The 20692-nt window shown below is 42.4% G+C and overlaps 1 protein-coding gene and 1 pseudogene across 4 annotated transcripts; both read left to right on the top strand.

Annotated features, from left to right (window-relative positions):
* The first annotated feature begins 4971 nt into the window (after positions 1–4971).
* On the top strand, positions 4972–9794 carry LOC116059006 (annotated as a pseudogene).
* dohh (deoxyhypusine hydroxylase/monooxygenase) lies at positions 6284–20011 on the top strand. Of its 4 annotated transcripts, XM_036007292.1 has the most exons (7): positions 6284–6290; positions 7430–7434; positions 11821–11967; positions 12849–13016; positions 14170–14246; positions 16054–16309; positions 19211–20011. In XM_036007292.1, the coding sequence occupies exons 3-7, from the start codon at positions 11862–11864 to the stop codon at positions 19519–19521; spliced, it is 918 nt and encodes a 305-aa protein (XP_035863185.1). In that variant the 5' UTR covers positions 6284–6290; positions 7430–7434; positions 11821–11861; the 3' UTR covers positions 19522–20011. The 4 variants fall into 4 exon arrangements, with proteins under 4 accessions (XP_035863185.1, XP_031167741.1, XP_035863184.1 ...); XM_031311881.2 differs by lacking the exons at positions 6284–6290; positions 7430–7434 and adding an exon at positions 10911–11032 and having other exon boundaries at positions 11861–11967; XM_036007291.1 differs by lacking the exons at positions 6284–6290; positions 7430–7434 and adding an exon at positions 10915–11032 and having other exon boundaries at positions 11822–11967.
* Positions 20012–20692: the final 681 nt, after the last annotated feature.

The following is a 20692-nucleotide window of genomic DNA, read 5'->3' as shown; positions in this document are numbered from 1 at the left end:
CATAAATATAACTGATAATAAAAGATATTTATTTGACAGAAACATGTGAGGAAAGTAAATGTACTCCTTCCCCGACACAATACGGCTCTACTAAACAGAAAGAGTTGAGTAAAAAAGTAGCATTAGCTCTGCTGTAAAGTGCGACTTACCTCTCCGAAGGATTGTGTTGAAATGAAGGAACTCTGTGTGCCACTGTTCTAGTTCTGTTGTTGAGTCTACCGTTCTGCAAATTCTACGTTCAGTTACGCGTTCTGATTCGTCGACTGACCGTAGTCTCCCCCAATTAAATCGCTCCGTTTGACTGCAGACTACCAATTGGAAACGTAGGATTCGCCGACCGCCTACCAATCACACGCCGACATTGAAAGCTGAACCTGCCGCTGCGGTCAACGGAGGTCTCCGGTGATCGTAGCCTGCAGTATTTCTGGTAAGCCTGAATGAAATAATTCTTTATAACACTCACTGCTTATATTTTTAGTAAGCCTGAAATAATTCATTCTTCATTACACTCACTGTTTGTACTTCCCAGTTGATTTTTTTGATCTTTTGGGAAAAGCTAATGGTATCAACTAAAGCTAGCTATAGCTAACTTAACTAGCTAGCTAGATCAAAGTCATGTTGACAGGTAACGTTAACGTTAAAGTTACCGCTAATCGTTCATTAAAATATTCTCAGCCTATTCGTAGTCATTTTAAATAATACATTACATTTTATTTGTTGTGTATCCACTACGGAATATTGTTATACCGTACGCCGGTTACCTTAACGTTACTGCTAACGTTAGTTAGCTAAATGTCAGTGTCTCGGGTCAAATCTCCGTCCTCGGCCTACGTTAACGTTACTCGGAGGCCTTTTAAATTAGGCTATTGTATTTGTTAAACACTAACGTTACGACAATATTTCTATCGAATAACGTTACAGTAGACCGGGGCGACCCTCCTCAGATACCTGCTGCCTTCAGATTTCATTCATCATTCATTACCGTTACAGTAACGCTAACGTTACTAACTTGTCATCATGACAGACAAAGCATAGTCTGCAGAGTTTCCATTAATGCCATAATCACCGGTGGAAAAATCATGTTGTAGAGTCAAGTTGTTGTTGCTGCCACAACACTATTTACTAAACTTGGATAGTGGCCCAGGACGTCTTCCCCTCCTCCTCTCCAAATAAATGCTGCCTTCAGATGGCTGTAAAGACAGTCAGAGTGAAAGAATCCCTCATTATAGTACTGTCAGGACAGACAAAGCTTTAGTCAGCCTAGTTGTCATTAAATTCCATGACTACTGGTTGAAAAATCATGTTGTAGAATAAAGTTACCGGTACTGTGGCTGTAATTATTTTAGTTATTGTTGCTGTCACAAAACATTAACTTTTTACATATTAGTAATCTAATTCATGTTTCTGTTCATGCTGTGACAGCATGTGCCATCTCAGGAATGCATTTCATCAAATAGAAATTGTCAGATAGACATGTTTTACTGGCAACTTTTGAGGCAAAGGATTTTTAACCGATTTTGAATGTAAAGATGGCATACAAACTTTGCCAGAGGGAAATGGGCTGAAAAGTGGATAACATGTCAACTTTAGAAGTTATATGAACTCTACCTCAAAGTTATCTTCATCTGAAGAGCTGTAATCAGGGTTGAGCAGTTGTCATCCTGATCTGACACTTCCTCCTCGCTGTGTACACTAACATGCATTGTCATATTAGAAACTGAATACGTTAAAATAAAACTAATACTGTGCTGTTACTGTGTCTAAGTGCATTTCAGTATCTATGAGTGAAGATGGCAACCCCAGTAATCCGCATCGTTAACCCAGAGGCTCCTGCACACCGTCAACAGGCCGCAGTGATGGCGACTGAAGAGGCCCGTTGCTATCTTCCAGGACAGCGCCCTGACACACGCAGAGAAGCTCCTTCGAACAGAGGGCATCCCTGCACCGTGGCGTCAGCTGTGCCTGGGAAAGCTGCTAGTCCCTTTTGGCCAGTGTGACAATGCACCCTTCCACTGGCTTGTCGCAAATGATGTGGAATACATGAAGTAGTAAGCATATTATATTCAATTCCATTGTTGGCTGTGCATTTTTTTGATTACATGTTTAAAATAAATATCTGTTTACACAAAACTACTTTATTTAGTGTTTATTATTTGTGAACACTGACTATTGAACCAGCCAAGGTTTTTTTTGCCAATAACCTCAGTCTGACTTTATAACTGTCATACCTGCTAGTTGATAGTTTCACCTTGTTGCAGGTATTGATGATACTAGTGTGAATTGAGATAATTGTACACCCTGACTCAACCATTCTCCAATTTAGAGGAGATTAGGTATTCCTCATCTGACTCTTATTGGAAATTTGTTAAAATTTGGGGTCCCTTTTATTGATTATATCAGAAGGCAAATCAACTTTATGTACGTGGATTTGTGTCCTGACAGTGTATGAAATCTAAAAATATTCGGGGAACAACTTTTGCCCCGACTATGTAAAAAATCTTCGGGACACTTTAAAAACCGTCATTAGTGCATAAAGTTAGCTGTTTATATGTAACTGCTCTGTTTAAGTGAGTAAATTAACTTATTGATATAATCAATAAAAGGGACCCCAAGTGTCCATTAGACACTGAGATGGAAATTGAATAAAAATAAAATGGTAAATATATTTTTCTTTGGTCCCTCTATCACATTTTTCCACGGTAATTCTGAGGTTTCATGGGGCATTTTTGAGCCCCTTAATTTCTGACACTGCCTTCTGAACATGGCTCTGTACAATTACTTTTTCAAAATGACACTCATCCCCAGTATGTGTAGGGAGTCTAGGGACAATTTCAGCATGTACGGACATGCATTTGCTACTCTGGCAAACTTTTATTTTGCCTCTTTTCTATGGCTGGGTGGGGTGTAAAAAGCAGTAAATAATAATATAGATAAGTTATTACAAAGATGATTAAAAGAATAAATAGCTTTGAGACTTTTACAATCAACTATTCTCCCCTTAAATGAGAAACACAATACTCTACTTAGCTATTAATTAGTACTTGGGTACGGGTATTTGATTCTCACCAGGGATCAAGAGTAGTGGTCCCCTAACCCTGGGGCTTGGGCCCCCCAAGAGGTTGACTAATGATTAAGAAGGTGGGCCATTGGATTTCATGTAGCTCAGTTTCAACTGGTCATGGTAAACAAGATCCAACTGGCAAGACATTTAATTGATAGACATTTAATTGATTTTAATGTCATTACCTAAATACCTGAACTACAGTATACTGTATAAACAATCCATATGACACTACATCCAGGCTGAGCCAATTTTGCTTGCATCTATTTTAGAAACAGGAAAGGCTCTGTTACATATCTATTTTTGTCTTGGTTTTTTTTTCAACACTGTAAAAGTAAGATGCCTGAGTAGGTCATAGACCAGGGGTCACCAACACAGTGCCCGCGGGCACCAGGTAGCCCCCAAGGACCACATGAGTAGCCCTCAGGCCTGTTCTAAAAATGTTGAAATAAAAATTGAATATTGATATTATCTGTTTCCCACCTTGTTAAGTCATTGTTGATAATTATTAATAATGAGAAATCATTAACGTGATCAGTGTCTTCACATATATGACTATCATTAATCATTAATAATCGTATATAACTAAAGGCAAACTGAGCAAATTTGTTATTTCAGAAGAGTGTATCAAACTGGTAGCCCTTCGTATGACTCAGTACCCATGAAGTAGCTCTCAGTTTCTAAAAGGTTGGTGAACCCTGTCATAGACTAACCACGAGATTTAGGCTGTTAGCACTAAATTTACAGCACATGAAGCCCGAGGCGCGTGCCCATATGTTTCTACATATAAATAGGCTATAATAATTTCTCATTTCCCCTGAGGAAGCTACCGTCATTTCATTATGCTGGTCTGTTCTGTACACACAACTCTGTTGCATGTATGTCTGTCCTCGGAGAGGGATCCCTCCTCAGTTGCTCACCCTGAAGTTTCTACAATTTATCCCCGTTCAATGTTTTTTTTTTGGGATAGTTCAAAGGACAGAGAGTCTTGTATGCTGTACAGTCTGTAAAGCCATCTGAGGCCAATTTGTGATATTGGGCAAAAAAATTGACCTGACTGAGGGAATACCTTATCCTGTCACAGAGTTAGTGTGAACAGCTCATCATACCACAGCTAACTAAAGAAAAGGTCAGGTGCATGTATTCTGCAGCTCATCATTCCCAAAGTACATTGACAACCAATGTTTCTTTCATTAGAGGAACAAAGGGTCATTTGGACTTTAAAATCATCAGAAAAGAGAGGGGATTTGGCTCATTTTGAGTCCCAGTTGTTTAAACTCTACTGTGAAGCAGCAGTGAGCAGCAGTTAACATGACGTTCCTGTCAATTTGGAAAAGCATTGCATTTATAACTAGCAAATGTTCCCCTTCCTTTTATTGACACCTATTAACGGTAACACCCATTCATAAGCATGACATAAGCATAACATAAGCTGTGGGTACGTATAATCTGTCATGTGTGTGTTTCGTGGAAATGGAGGGACATGGTGATTGTTGTGACGCTGTAGCAGGAGGACGTGGAGTAAACCACACTGGCCTGGGCTGGTGCTAAGAATTACAGCAGTATGTGTGATGGCTGTTAAAGCACACAGGGGCATAGCACAAAATTCTGGGCCCTGTAGAAAGACATTCTCTATGGGCCCCTCCGCACATCCACAGCTATTCATTCTAGAAGCTTTTTCACGAACTCAATCTGCGTCATAGGACACTGAGGTTTATTATCTACATGGACAAATTCACTCAGTGTGATAGATTGTAAACATGTAGACACAATATAGGTTGCTTGTGAACATGTTTTATCACGCTCGTGAGATATGACATAATCCTGACGCCATACTGGTGGGAGGCAGCGGCTGCCATACAAGGTGCCACCTACTCATCAGATAAACATTCCCGCACATTGACACATCGATGGCGCAGCATCGGAAGCAGTTTGGGGTTCAGTGTCTTGTCCAAGGATACTTCGACATGTGACTGTAGGGGTTCGGATCGAACCACCAACCTTCCAATCGACGACCGCTACCACCTGCGCCACAGCCGCCCCGTTAGGTCATGTAGGCTACTGTATGTTATTACTTCACTGTATTTATCTTAATTTTATATCTTATGTACAAAACCAGTTGTAGGGACCCTTGCTACTCGAAAACGTAATTTAAGTATTTAAGACGTGTGCACTATGTGAGCCAATGCCAAACATCGCCAGTAAGCATTTATTTTAAAACTTAGGCCATTTCCCATACATAGAGTCCATTCATATGTGTAAACATAAAACAAAACACATTAATTCCACTTTCCTTCTCGTAACATACTGCACGGTCAAAAAACTGTTTGCTCCCTTCTCTTCCCAACACCTGTGCCCAATTGGACATTGATTAAATCACCTCTGTCCCAGCCAAATGGACAGCGCCCTGGCTACCCCCGGTGGCGGGAGGATTAACAGCAACAAATAATAAACAAACCCAAATGGCTCTCACACTAGTTATGTATACTTGTGTGCTTTTACTGAAGTACGAATTTGAATGCAGGATTTTAAGTTGCAACAGAAAACTTCAACATTGTTGCATTGCTTATTTTACTGAAGCAAATTATCTGAGTACAAATACTCAATTACAAGTAAAGAAAAACACAAAGTACTTTCCGTGTCAAAAGTACTGATTGGGGCGGCGAAATGACTATCACTGTTGTATCATACATCATTAAATAATAAGTGATGAAATAACAGAGCCATGCAAAACGTTTCTATATACTGTTGGAAGATTTAATCTATAATACTGAATCAAATTACTTATCACATAGGGCAGGTTTTCCATTATTTGCAAGTTTGGTATTTGGACCCCCGGCTCCTCCTGTCTTCTTGTCAAAGTGTCCTTGAGCATGACTCTGAAGCTCAACACAGAGGCAGTCCATTTACCATTCAACATTTATTTTACAAACTGATCGGATGTTTTGTATTAAAATCTTAATCCACAAAGTAACCATGGCTGGCAAAATGCAGCAAAGTATAAAGTAAAATATTTCCTTCTGAAATGGTACAATTCTTCTTAAGTAGTGACTTTTTCTTCACTCTACCCATTACATTTCCAGGTTATATCTGGGAAACAAACAGGCCTCTATCTGTATCTTTAAGCTAATAAGCAACTTTGATGGAAACTAAAGCCAGTGTTCATTTATGGTGTCCGTCACGTTGGACGTTTTAAATAGTGTGTCAAGGAGTTAGGGACAGAGGAGTGTCACTGGCTGAAAGATCTTAAGTGTTTACACTGTGAGAGACCACCCACATAGCCAATTATGTAATAATTGTTACAGACCCAATCTGAATGTGTAAAGCTTCGTCCAAACGCAGTTACACTGCTGGTTTTGTGACATTGCAATAAAAAGGATGTAGCAACATATACACGATAGTCTTTTTATCATTTTGACGATATATCGTTATACCACCCGGCCGTAGTAGTTAGCACTATTTGCTTATTGTACAATTTATTCTGTGGAAAATCATGTATTTTTAAATTCATGAGAAATTCATGACAACAGAGATTGGAAGCTTGGCTTTGGTGTCACGTGATACTTTTGCAAGCTTACATTGGTACATGTACACAGACCCCATCGAGCAGGTCCTGCAGTTAAAGATAAGGGTTTCAGCAGAAAGAGACTCCCTGAGTTGTTCTTAAAGCTGACTGCTGTGTAGTCTCGGTACTCGGTGTACTACGAGTGACTGTCAAGCATGCTGCAGATACAGTATATAGATAAGAGACGGTATAAGCAGTTGCATAACTATGCTCCTTTTTCACTAGTTTGGTTGAAAACGTGTATCATCATTGATGGCCTTGTTCATCTCCTCTCTAGGCCCCTGCTGGAAGTTTTTGACAAGAGCTATTACATCACGGTTTCCTATGAGCAGTGCAAGAGAAGGAGAAGGTGAGTGGACACAAAACTTGTATTGTTAATGTTTACCCTTTATTTTTTTAATAAATACATTCTCACATTTACCCTTTTTGTAGTCATTGACTTCAGCTGATTTCTCCCCATATTCCTATTATGGCAAGAGCACATTTTCTAACGGTGTGTTATTATCTTCAGTACAAGACAGTACACTGTTCCCGACCCTCCCGGCCTGTTTGATGGCCATGGGAGTCACAGGACAGTGTCTGACTGTCCCGGGACACTCCTCAGGACACTACTAACAGGACAGGACAGTTTTTGCTGCTACTGCTGCTGGAGAATCACTCACTTTACTGCTTTGTGTGCAGCTGAGCTGATGATGGCTGACGCTGTGGGGCTTGTGAACACTTTGGACAACTGGAGAGTTGTGGACAAGATCATCATGTCCACCAAAACACCAGAGAAGAAGAGGATATTTGGCAAAGGCAACTTCCAGTCTCTGACAGGTATTATCTCCATGATGTGTCCAGCTGTGCACCTGTGCCGTGAGTGTGTCTTAATACGACTCTGTGCTTCTTTGACCCCTTCAGAGAAAATCAGGCAGACAGCAGGGATCACTGCAGTGTTTGTGAATGTGGAGCGTCTGTCTCCTTTGTCTGAGGTAGGTTTATTTGAAAATCACTCTCGGGCTGGCTGCATACAGGAAGGGTTTACACACTGACGGCCATGTTTTCCTCCACACAGAGGGAGTTTGAGGAGGCCTGGGGGGTTAAAGTCTTTGACAGATACTCAGTGGTGCTCCACATCTTCCGTTGCAACGCCAGGACGAAAGAGGCCAAGTATGGCCATGTATGGATGTATGTATGTGTGTGTGTGTGTGTGTGTGTGTGTGTCTATGTATGTGTGTGTGTGTGTGTGTGTGTGTGTGTATGTATTTATGGATGTATGTGTGTATGTATGGATGGATGGATGGATGTTAGGCATTGCTTCAGCTTGGTGATTGGTGCTTACAGGTGAGACACTGATAGAGGTGCAGCAGAGACTGCTGAAGGAGCGGGAGATGAAGATTCGCTCAGCGCTGGAAAAACTGCGGAGAAAGAGGCACCTGCTGCGATCCCAGCGGAAACACAAGGAGTTCCCCATCATCTCTGTGTTAGGATACACAAACTGTGGTGAGAGACCGGAAACAGTGCTGGAACTCATGTTTTATTGAAACATCACAAAACCAAACATACACCGTAATGTTGCCATATTCACATGCTTTTCCTTTCAACAGTCCTTACTTATGACATGTTCTTCAGCTGTAACAATAATTGCATAATTGCATTTTTGCAGATACAGTACATCTTACGAAACCAATACAGAAATAACTGCCATGAAATCATACTAATAAAAAAAATGACTTGGCCTTGATCATATTAGATTAAAATATAATATGCACTCTACCATAATATTATCATTGCAGTAGCAGAGGCATTACAGACATCCACCTCTTTAACCCTTGTGTTGTCTTCTTTGTGGCAACTTTGTGTTTTTCTGGGTCAAAATTTCAACATTTTGTTGTTATTTTTCTCCACTTTCCTCCACGTTTTTGTCACTTTTTCTCCAATTATTTCGTTTTTTTAATTACGTTTTTTTTTTTTTTTTTTCTCACTTTTTCCGATGTTTTGTTCTCACTTTTTTCCAATTTTTTTAACAAGTTTTTGTCACCTTTGGCGATGTTTTTGATGTTTTTTTAGTCACTTTTTACAGCATTTAAAAAAAAAAAATGTGGACGATTTTTTTCCTGCAGTTTTGTAGCTTTTTCCAACATTTGTCAAGTTTTTGTAAACAGGACAAATTTGACCCAAGGACAAAAGGAGGGTTAAGAATTTTGGCTTCTGAAGCCATAAGGCATATGTGATTATATTTCCAGTTGGTACAGTTTTGAACATTGTTTTGATAATGCCATGTTTAGCAGTTTGTGAGAATGTTGGCCACACTTTTGTTTTGTTTCTCTCCATCATCTGTCCAGGAAAAAACACCCTGATCAAAGCACTGACTGGCGACAATGGACTTCAACCCAGAAACCAACTGTTTGCCACGCTGGATGTCACCGTCCACGCCGGCCAGTTGCCCAGTCACATGACATGATGTTCTGTACGTGGACACCGTCGGCTTCCTGTCCCAGCTGCCCCACCAGCTCATCGACTCCTTCTCTGCCACGCTGGAAGATATTAAACACTCTGTGTGTACATGTACCTGGTGCTCATGTCAAGGGTGTTTGTGATGAAATGCAGATCCAAAGTTTTCAGTGCGACTAGTTTTAGAAGAGAGCAAGAGTTGTTGACTCGTCTATCCCGCCCTTCCAGGACCTGTTGGTTCACGTCAGAGACATCAGCCATCCAGAGACGGTGAATCAGAAGGTAAACGTACTGAGTGTACTGAAGAACATGCAAATCCCCGACCGGCTGATGAGCTCCATGATAGAAGTCCACAATAAAATTGACCTCATTGACAAGTAAGAGAAAACAAAAATCCACAAACAGATTCTAAGACTTTCAAAGATCTTTTAGAATGCAAAATAAGACCAAGTTTATCCTTAAAGGTCCCATATTGTAAAAAGTAAGGTTTCCATGTCTTTTTAGATAATAAAGCAGGTCGAGGTACTATGTAAATATTGTGAAAGTATCAAAACGCTAAATTCACAGATGTACACAGCACGTATTCAGAAACTGGGCCTTTAAAACGTGCCGTTAGGACTTCCGTACGGTTGTGACGTCACAACTACACTATAGATAGGTAGAAGGTGCCAATGGTGGTGCAGAGACTCAGAGAGTGAAGATGCAGAAGATCTGGGGTGGATCCCAAGTCTTTTATTTGATAGCTCCTCGCTTAAACAAGAAGATGTTCTGGTCCGTCTTCTTGAAGGCTGTCTCAGAGCGCTTATTCCTGCCCCGAGGAGCGAGGAGGGATCTCCGAAAGCTAAAAGCCGTCGATAACTCCGCTCATACAGCTGACAAATTTCATGTGAAGTCTTATCCCTCTAAAACACATTTCCTCGTTTCCTCTCTCCTCGCATCTCTCCTCCTCGTGTCTCACCCATGCTTCCTCAGTGGAATGGATTAATACGCGAGGAATTGAAGCAAGTGAAGGAACCGTGGATGCAATTTAAGAAAAGTGAGATTCAGCCCAAGAGTGCAGATGCGGAAGAGACAAAACGCTGACCAATCAGAGGAGACTGGGCTTTTTGCCATAGTGGGCCATAAAGAGACAGGCGCTAAAACGGAGCGTTTTCAGACAGGTATATTCAGACAGACTGTCTGTCTGAGAAAAATAATGTGTTTTTGAACATTAAAGCATGTGTGCTTTAAAGTGTAGAAAATAATAATACAAGTATTAACATAGGGCTGAGGAAATGAAATTAGAGTTGCCTGTCTAACTCATGTTTATTGAGCATGAACATGGCTTACAATAGAACTTGTCCCTCACTTTTAAGAATTTAAAATGGTCATTATATTGTCTTTAGTCTGTCATCTTCTAACCCATCCTTCTATATACTGTCTATGAACCCATCCTTAGTCAGATGAACTGATGCTGTGATGCATTCTGGGTAGTTTTCCCTATCTCCTTGTTTAATAGATGACTAGAACATGAGGTATTTCATTTTATGTTGGCTGGTAAACAACAACGAACTGGTATACGTGCAGTTTAGTGTCCCAAATTCCCCATACAATGTCCTTAATTAATTATGAACCTGCTAAACCAGCTGTGCTACCCTAACCCTACCCCTAACCTTAACCATAACCTTAACCTGTCTCAAATGAGACCCTCATCATTTGGGACACTCAGTTTTTGGAAAATAATTTGTGACACTAAACTGCACGTAAGCCCAACGAGCTTTTTTTTTTAGAAACCACGGTCCTCTTATTTATTTGTTTATTTTTAAATGTATTGTGTGTTTTCGGTATTTTATTCTGAAAGGTCATTCCGGAACCTGGTCCTGCCAGCGGAAGTTGCAACAGGACGCATACGTGCAGCCGCGGCACCGAACACACCGAACACACTCGTGGTTCCGCAGCAGCTGTTTCAAACCTCACCTGTGGACCCAAAGGTTAGCCAGAGCGCGCGCTCGCGCGCGCGCGCGTGTGTGTGTGTGTGTGTGTGTGTGTGTGTGTGTGTGTTACGTCAGCTAGCTGTGAGGGAGGGTTAGGAAGTTAGGAGACGGGAGCTAACAGTTAGCTTCACCCGGGCTACCGTTTTCTGGATTAATAAACTCTATTAGCGGTTCTGCACATGCGCACATACGCTTACAGTACACATGGATTGAGTCTTGGTGCAGCATAAATGATTTGGTGTCTCAGCGTTCTGTAACCACGGTTGTTGACGTCACGACCCCTGTGACGTCAGCCTGAAACGTGGCTGGTAGCCCAGATCGATGACAGTCGGCCTGTGTGGCTCTCCCATCAATAGATCTGGATCAGTAGTTTGATGAACTAGGTGATGATTTCATATTATCTCTGAGCAACTTTTTGTCTGATGACATTTCAGAGAAAATATGTGTAAGTTTGAATTGGTGTTAGTCCTTCAAATGTTTCAGCAGTTGTCTGTCAGCTTAGTTTATAAGCTCACTTCATCAAATTCTACTGTGGTCTCTCAGCTGGATAACCACGCAGACCTGCCACTTAACCCACCTAGTTCCAAATGGAGTTAAACTGTGATTCCTAGTGATGTCATCAAATGTATGTTTCTGATCAACAGTCCAAAACCCACCTATTATCAATAATTATATATAATAATAACAATATTAATGTAATGTTAGGACGAGGAAAAGCAGCACAACAAGATAATGTTTTGGACCTTTTTTCATTTGATCCATTCGACTGTCTGCAGTCTTCAGAGGACCGAAGACAACCCAGCTGTGGGTCTCCCTGTGCGGCAGAATGGCCAGTGTGGACCAGGTGGCGGCGGTGGGACAGGTTCTGGTGGACCCTGGAGTGGACCTGACCCGGCGCTTCAGAGCCTTATTCACCCTGAAGAACCTGGGAGGTAACACGTGTCCAACAATCCAACACACATCCATGAACAGGCTGAGCATTTCAAAATAAGAAATAGAATGAAGGCAGTCAAATTAGAGCTGGGCAATATATTGATATTATATCGATATCATGATATGAGACTAGATATCGTCTTAGATTTTGGATATTGTAATATGGCACAAGTGGTGTCTTTTCCTAGTTTTAAAGGCTGCATCACAGTAAAGTGATGTCATTTTCTTAACCCACCAGACTGTTGTAACTGTTCTATTATTTGCCTTTACCCACTTAGTCATTATATCCACATTACTGATGATTATTTATCAAAAATCTCATTGTGTAAATATTTTGTGAAAGCACCAATAGTCAACACTACAATATCGTTGCGGTATCGATATCGAGGTATTTGGTCAAAAATATCGTGATATTTGATTTTCTCCATATCGCCCAGCCCTAAGTCCAGTCAGAGTCCTCAGATCATTTATAGGGGTCCCCCTACTTTATACGACCCCTGGGAGCCAGGGTTGAAATGTTGAATATCCTGTAAGCAAAAAAATGTCACTCAAATGTAGATTTGTAGGATCACCTGCTTCTAAAGCATTTGTCCTGAGACGTATTATTAGTGAAAGTTTATTAATTATTTTACCTCTTAATTTCGAGCTATTTGCTTTTATCAGGATCTGTGGAAGTCATTACTGAAACGCACACACACACACACACACACACACACACTGTTCTGTGAAAACACATTTAACGTGACGCACGTGTGGTCAAATCAACCAAACCGAGAACGGGAAGAGTGTGTGTGATGCGTTGTGTGTTGTGTGAGCTGATTGGTGCTGTAGCCTCTGTTGGCTGACTGCTGCGAGCTGATTGGTGTAACCTGTGACTCAGGAGCTGAAGCTGTCGACTGGATCAGTAAAGCCTTCACTGATGACTCGGCCCTGCTGAAGCACGAGCTGGCTTACTGCCTGGGACAGATGCAGGACGTCCGGGCCATACCCCCTTTGACTGCAGTCCTCAGAGACACACAGCAGGAACCCATGGTCCGCCACGAAGCAGGTAAACATGTGCACTAATGGTGTTTTTCCACAACATGGTACCTGCTCGGCTCGGCTCGACTCGACCGCGGTGCCCCGTCCTCCTTTTTCCCATTGCAGATTTAGTACCGCCTCATGCGTGAGGCGAGCGTGGCTGGTCGTTATAGCGACAACGCGATACACACACACACACAGAACGTCGAAAGTGTGTTGTTTTTGATTCTCGGCATGTGGCTGTTGCCGCAGCCAGAAGACACATTTTGTTTCAAAAGAAAAAAAACACCGCTGGCTAAACTATTTAAAAATGGCGTGTTTGTTCACTACACCCCCGTCTGTCGCTAGCAATGATGACGCAGTGATTAGTGACGATTCTCTCCGACCAATCAGCGGTCTGCAGGTTTTCACGTCACCTTTTGGTATCGGCTCAGCTCGCTTAGAACCTCGACGGAGGTGATACTAAAAAAAGTACCAGGGACTTTTTTTCATAATGGAAAACCAAAAAAGGCGAGTAAACAATCTGAACACACTAACACGTGTATGCAGAAACGTGTGGCTGAATATTCAGATCAGGAGGTTGGCGGTTTGATTCCCGCGCAGCCTGTTATTATTCATAGAACGGTTTGATTCAAGCTCAATGCATCATCATGTCTGCACGGTGATAAATGGCCTATAGTCGGGAGAACTAGCTGATAGTGTGTGTGTGTGTGTGTGTGTGTGTGTGTGTGTGTGTGTGTGTGTGTGTGTGTGTGTGGTTGGGAGAGAGAAATGAGCAGCTAGGTGGTAGTAAATAGTGTTTAGCGTTTCCTGTTGCTGAGGCTGAGCAAATAATAACCGTGTTTCTAGTATTTATCATGTGAATGAGCTGATTTCTCTGTGCTCATGGAAACACCACAGCCAGAATGGGACAGAGACGGGAGGCAGATTATACTCTTTCTCCTCCTGGAAGTCATAACTCTGAACACACAGACATGAAACGCACATTGATGTCCTTCAGCGTGTGCGAGTAGACTGTAATGTTCCTCAAATTAAGAGGTACACACTCAGTGTGTGTGTTTGGTAATGTTCAGACTCTTCATACGCACCGTCACATCTCATTACAGAACACATATTTTACTCCTCAGTGATTGACAGGATACTAACCAGGTTACTTCTGATCTGTGTGTGTGTCTCTGCAGGGGAGGCTCTGGGAGCGATCGGTGATCCTGTGGTTCTGGACCTACTGAAAGAGTACAGTCAGGATCCTGTTATAGAGGTAGGACATCATACTGAGCCTGGAACTAGCGAGGCAGCGTTGTCAGCCAATAAAGCCCTCAATAAAACCTTTTGAGTGTGGGCGCAGAATGACTCTGGATTTAACAGCGAGCTCAGAACGTGTCCTAGGGAAAAGGGTTAACTTTTGTGTGCCCTCGGTCGGAACTTTAATGGGTAAAGATAGAAACAATCTTGAAGGCCATGAAAAGTTTTAAAGCTTCAGACTTCATTCAAACTAGAGGGAAACTGTATGGCCGGCACCAAAATATGTGTGATTATCAATGTCAAAAAATATTATTTCTGGGGCGGCCTCTAGCTCACCCAGTAGGAGCGTGGGTGAGCTCTAACCTCACCCACGCTCTAACCAAACAACCATACAAGTTTAATGTGTCTGTATGTTAAAAGTATCCTACTTTGAAAATGAACACTTGTTGAAATGATATGGAAATGCACCTTGTGGATTTTATTTGATAGACCTAATAATGTCAAGACTGTGTCCTATATATATATATATATATATATATATATATATATATATATATATATATATATATATATATATATATATATATATATATATATATATATATATATATATCTTTGGCTATAGGACACGAATTAGACGTCATGAGGCTGGGACCCTTGCTGGGAGGACATTCCAGTTACTGGACCTCTTCCCATTTTAATTGAATACAGAGGGAAACTGTATGGCTGGCACCAAATGATTAAAGTGATTATCAATGTCAAAAAATATTATTTCTGGGGCGGCCTCTAGCTCACCCAGTAAGAGCGTGCGCCCCATGTAGGCTGAGTCCTTTGCAGCAGCGCGGGTTCGAATCCGACACGCAGCCCTTTGCTGCGTGTCGTCCCCCATCTCTTTCCCACCTTTCCTGTCTATCCACTGTCACTATCAAATAAAGGGAAAAACCCTCCCCAAAAAAATAAATAAAAATAAAATATATATATATATTATTTCTGTCACATAGGATTTATGACTTATTGAGCAAATGGAAAAGTGGCTGTTTGAGCGCCACCAGGCTTTTTTTGTTACCCGAGTAGTGGGGAGACTTCTGACGTGTCTGTAGGCGTTTCTGGGTTTCTGATGGAGCTGCACAATTAATCGCAATTATATCGAAATCGCAATATGGACTAGTGCAATATCCTAATCGCAGGGGCGGTGCAATATTTGTTAAAGGCAAAATGTGTGTCAAACCATTCTGAATGAAGTATTGTGGTGCTGCAGGGACGTCCCGGCCTACAAATCCTATCCTACGGACTAAAGCTTTTTGAGAGGATCCTCTCAAAAGTCACACTATAATCATTTTAATTTGAATATTTTTTTAATGAAAATGAGAATAATGAAACAAAAATGATCATTCCCTCCAATATCGTGAATCATATCGCAATTGCAATATTAGTCCAAAATAATCGCAATTAGATATTTTCCTCATGTCGTGCAGCCCTAGCGTGCGTGCTTGTTTTACTATATTCGTGGGGTCCAAAAACCGGGGAATACAGTATACTTGTGGGGTCTGCACAGCCTTGTGGGGCCCAAAATGCTGGACCCCACAAGGTTAAAGGGCTGTTTGAGGGTTAATACTTGGTTTTAGGATTAGGGTTAGAATTAGGTTATGGTTAGGGTGAGGGTAAGGGTTAAGGTTAGGCATTTAGTTGTGATGGTTAAGGTTAGGGTAAGAGGCTAGGGAATGCATTATGTCAACGACGGGTCCCCACAAAGATAGTGAAACAAACTGTGTGTGTGTGTGTGTGTGTGTGTGTGTGTGTGTGTGTGTTTTTTCTCTCTGCAGGTGGCGGAGACATGTCAGCTGGCTGTGCGGCGGCTGGAGTGGCTGCAGGCTGGAGGAGACACACAGTTGGACGATGGCAGCACCGATAACAACCCGTACTGCTCCGTGGACCCGGCCCCTCCAGCCCTGAGGAGGAGTGTGCCCGAGCTGCGCTCCATCCTGCTGGATGAAAGTCTGCCATTGTTTGAACGCTACCGTGCCATGTTTGCCCTGCGTAACCTAGGCAACGAGGAGGCGGTGCTGGCACTGGGAGACGGTAGGATACAGCACCATCCATGCAGCACACAATGTAACTTCAGCTCTCTCTCTCAGTTTGAAGCCAGTTTCACGTTTAACTGTTTTTTACAGTGACAATTCATTTCATGATCACACTATGAATTATAATCCTGGGCCACCATTTCAAGGAGCTCAGTCATTTCAGTTACTGAGCAGCTCATGGCTTTATTGGAAGGGAATTTTTCATGGTCTGAAATAAATGTTTCCGTGTTACTTTGCACACGTCTGACAAAGCTGGTGCCGTCCTTAACTACGACCAGCGCCCAACCACCTACCTCCAAATTCAACTTTCCCTGAGTCTTTCCTCATGAATGTGACCATGATCAATAGTGGTCCAGGGGCCCATTTTACAAAAGCCATATGTGAGCACTACTTAAAAATGTTACTCATGAAATGCATATCAATGTGAGAACTTTCCAGCAGGCTTTAATGTTTGTCTGTATTCAATTAAAATGGGAAGAGGTCCAGTAACTGTAATGTCCTCCCAGCAAGGGTCCCAGCTTCATGATGTCTAATGTGTGTCCTATAGCCGAAGAGATAGGCTATAGGACACAGTCTTGACATTATTAGGTCTATCAAATAAAATCCACAATGTGCATTTCCATATCATTTCAACGAAGTGCTAATTTTCAAAGTAGGATACTTTTAACATACAGACACATTAAACTTGTACGACACTCTTATGAATAAAATGAGTCCTAGCGTATTTTAAGTAAACCGAATCTTCAGAATAAAATGAATAAAAAGTGAGCAGCCACATGTTTTCCCAGTGAGAGAAATGTCCTGCCAGTAGTTTGAATCTGGGCTTGACTGGAGTTCTATAAAATAGTGTTGAAAGCAGAGAAAGCTGAGCGCTGTACAAGAATCCAGACAAGGTCGGAGTGGGTGGTGCAGCTTTGGTTAGAGCGGGTCACTTACTCCATGCTGTCCTCTCTCTCACGTCTCTCTGAGAGGCTGTTCTCTCCAGCCAACTGTCTACTTAGCAGCGCCCATTGCTGTAAAACATGTCAGAATGAGCAGGAGAGGAAAGGATCTCATGCTGCAAATCACAGCTTGCGTGTTGCGAATATGACGAAAACGAGAAATGAGGGCACAGAGCGACACAGAAGAAAAGAGACTAATAAGCAGGCGTTAGATTTCCGATTTTAAAAAAAAACAAAAAAACGTGAGGGTAGGGCTGGGCGATATGACCTAAAAATAAAATCCCCGATTTTTTCCAAAAAAATCCGATTTAAGATTTAAATCGATTTTTTCTCCCCCTACTTAAAATCAATCTGCAGATGACAAAGAAATTGTTCAAAACAAGTTTTAACTTTATTTTGTTTTGACTCACACACGCGCCCACACATGGGGCATGTATACCATTATGATTATTCATGCCAATTTTGTGGAAATATAAATTGGGTTGAGTGTTGTCCCTTTTTTTGGATGGGGGGTGTTATATATTCAACAACAAACAAACGGATGCGTGAGATAAAGCTGTTTTCACACATACAGGTAATTCACTTCTTGTTCCTCGCTAAAAGTTCAAATCATTTTAATGTTGTTGCACAACCTTGCCCCTATTTTCACCTGTTACTGAGTAACGTACATTAACATCCCATGGTCTCTTGAATGTAGCATACCTGTAGCAAGCTCCTAGTAGTAACTAGCGGTAGAAACAAACGTTGAAGAGGAGCTCCGTGCTACAGAGCAGCGACTGCTAGTTGTTTAAGCCGCTACAGACCTCCATCACAGCTCGGTCGTATCAGCGGCATTTAGTAGATGTGTTGAGCCGCAAAAGAGTTCCTCAACACCGCCTCTGGTGCCCCGCATGGTGGTCCTTCAGGTCAGCGGTAGCTGGTGGTTCAGTTATCCGAGAATAGGTGACTCTCAGCCGGGGACAGAGCATCGCGAGCTGCCGGTCATTTCGGCGGAGATTACGGATAAGTAAGTAATGAAACTACTAGTTAAGAAAAGAATTAATGTTAGTCCCTGTCGCTGCCATGTTGTTTGTGTATCTCTATGGCAAACGCGCGGGGCGAGGGCTGAGCCCGTTCGGAGCTATGGGAGCCCAGAGGGGAGCGTCGGCGGATGTTAAGGAGAAAATCGATTTTCATTTAAACAAATCGACGTTAACTACACATTCAAGTTAATCGATAAAATCAATTTATCGCCCAGCCCTACGTGAGGGATTATATGGGTGGGGCTATCATTAGGTGTCATCCACTGACTGTTACTGACGAACATTTGGACTGATGAATCTCGTGTCTGATCATTTCAAGAGGGCCTGACAGTGTCAGCATGAGTGTGATTCAGGCAAGCTAATGAGTAAACATATTTTTTTTTTCATATTTTAGTTCCAAAAATGTGAAAGTGAATGAATTAGCAGGTGTACTCTGGAATGATAAAGTCATGTGACAGTCCTACATGTCATACATGCAGTGAAGCCTACAGTTGTCCTGTAACTGTCTCTGTGTCTGTCTGTGTGTCTCTTGTCTCTGTTCCTCTGTGTTTCTCTGTGTCTGTCTCTCTGTTGCTCTATGTCTGTGTCTCTGTCTCTCTGTTGCTCTGTGTGTCTGTGTCCTCTGTGTCTCTCTGTGTGTCTGTCTCTCTGTTGCTCTATGTCTGTGTCTCTGTCTCTCTGTTCCTCTGTCTCTCTGTGTGTCTGTCTCTGTGTCTGTCTCTCTGTTCCTCTGTGTATCTGTGTCCTGTGTCTCTGTGTGTGTCTGTGTCTCTGTGTGTCTGTATCCTCTGTATCTCTGTGTGTCTGTGTCTCTGTGTGTCTGTGTCCTCTGTGTGTCTGTATCCTCTGTATCTCTGTGTGTCTGTGTCTCTGTGTGTCTGTGTCCTCTGTGTCTCTGTGTCTGTGTCCTCTGTGTCTCTATCTGTCTGTGTCCAGGCCTGCAGTGCTCCAGCGCTCTGTTCCGTCATGAAATCGGCTACGTCCTGGGGCAGATGCAGCACCCGGCGGCCGTCCCGGCCCTGCGCGCCGCTCTGGAGCGCTCCGGGGAGAACCCCATGGTCCGACACGAGGCGGCAGAGGCTCTCGGCTCCATCGGTCGAGAGGAGTGTCTGGCTGTGCTGCAGCGTTACCGTGGAGACGGAGAACGCGTGGTCAAGGAGAGCTGCGAGGTCGCTCTGGATATGCTGGAGTACGAAAACAGCGAGCAGTTCCAGTATGCAGACGGACTGGTCCGGTTACAGGGTTAAAGGCTCCGTCAACACGGCTGCTACCCCAGCCAGCAGAGAGAAGAGCTTTGCGGTATGAAAGATACTCTGCACACAAACGTGCAGCAGGCGGTGAGAGCGTAGCACCTACGCTCAGATTCAGGCTGGAGGTAGGAGAAGTGACGGATCCATTCACAGGCTTTTCCTCTGAAGGCGTGTTTCTGTCTTGTGTTTGTGTCTGAGCTGAGTGACAGTCCTACAGAGTGGACTCAGAGAGAACTAAAGGTTCTGATCCAGGCAGCTGATCACTTCTTTCTGCTCTCACACACACAGATAAAAGCCAAAGATCTATCTGGATGTTGGTCCATTCTAAACTTGTAACTGCTACAGAGATCAACAGCGTAAACCATTAGTAAAACCTCATTCCCTCATGCTCCTCCGATTGCTCGGTTACTAGATCACTGCAGGTTTTTGTATCTTGTATTCAAATTGATCCTGTTTGTCGAATTAAAAACGATGCTGTATATATTCATTTTATCGTCAAGTCTTTTTATCTCTTCAGTCCCGTAGCTGCGGTTCTCTTTGTAGCGTGATGTGACAATCTCTGAGGGAGCTGATTCTCTGTTTGTCCCAGTTAACGACTGCGTACATATGCTCGGAGATATTTTCCATACAGGACATGAGGGCTCGCTGAATGGTTTGATGCTACCTGATCTCAGCTGAACACTATGGAGGAGTTTGGAGCCAGCATCAGCACTGAATGAGGGAACATCTCTAGGAAGCCGTGTTTGCCCCCACACAGTTAGACTGACCATTATCTAATATTATTCTAGAATAATAATGCTGCTATTCTCTGATCAGTGACAAAGGGTTTACAGTTTGGGACAGTTAGATTTATCTTCAAACAGCTACAAACACATGGTATGCCCCCCCCCCCCATATCTGTCCTGTTTCATTCACATGTTTTTTCAAAAGAACACCAGATACTATTATTTAATAACAGCAGTAATAAATGTATCCACATACTTACTTACATTTCCAGTTTTCTTTTTTTTTCTTTTTTTTTACCAATATTTTATTTTCAAGAATATTTCTTTTCCCCGGCTGGTGAAGGCATGTCCCGCCCTACTCTGCCTCTGATTGGCTTGGCCTGGTCTCTTACCCTAACCCTAACCAATCCAACTAACAAAGGTTTTGAGTACTGGCCAATCAG

The sequence above is a fragment of the Sander lucioperca genome, chromosome 11, assembly GCF_008315115.2.
Source record: "Sander lucioperca isolate FBNREF2018 chromosome 11, SLUC_FBN_1.2, whole genome shotgun sequence".
Taxonomy (NCBI): domain Eukaryota; kingdom Metazoa; phylum Chordata; class Actinopteri; order Perciformes; family Percidae; genus Sander; species Sander lucioperca.
Note: the sequence above shows the minus strand (reverse complement) of the source record. Positions and strands in the feature narration are given on the sequence as shown.

What these genes read in the sequence shown, in the direction of transcription:
- dohh (XM_036007292.1), top strand. Translation starts at nt 11,862, where the DNA reads ATGGCCAGTGTGGACCAGGTGGCGGCGGTGGGACAGGTTCTGGTGGAC. An exon ending in GTCAGGATCCTGTTATAGAG is followed by an intron (nt 14,247 to 16,053) that starts GTAGGACATCAT and finishes TTCTCTCTGCAG; the next exon opens with GTGGCGGAGACATGTCAGCT. An exon ending in GGTGCTGGCACTGGGAGACG is followed by an intron (nt 16,310 to 19,210) that starts GTAGGATACAGC and finishes GTCTGTGTCCAG; the next exon opens with GCCTGCAGTGCTCCAGCGCT.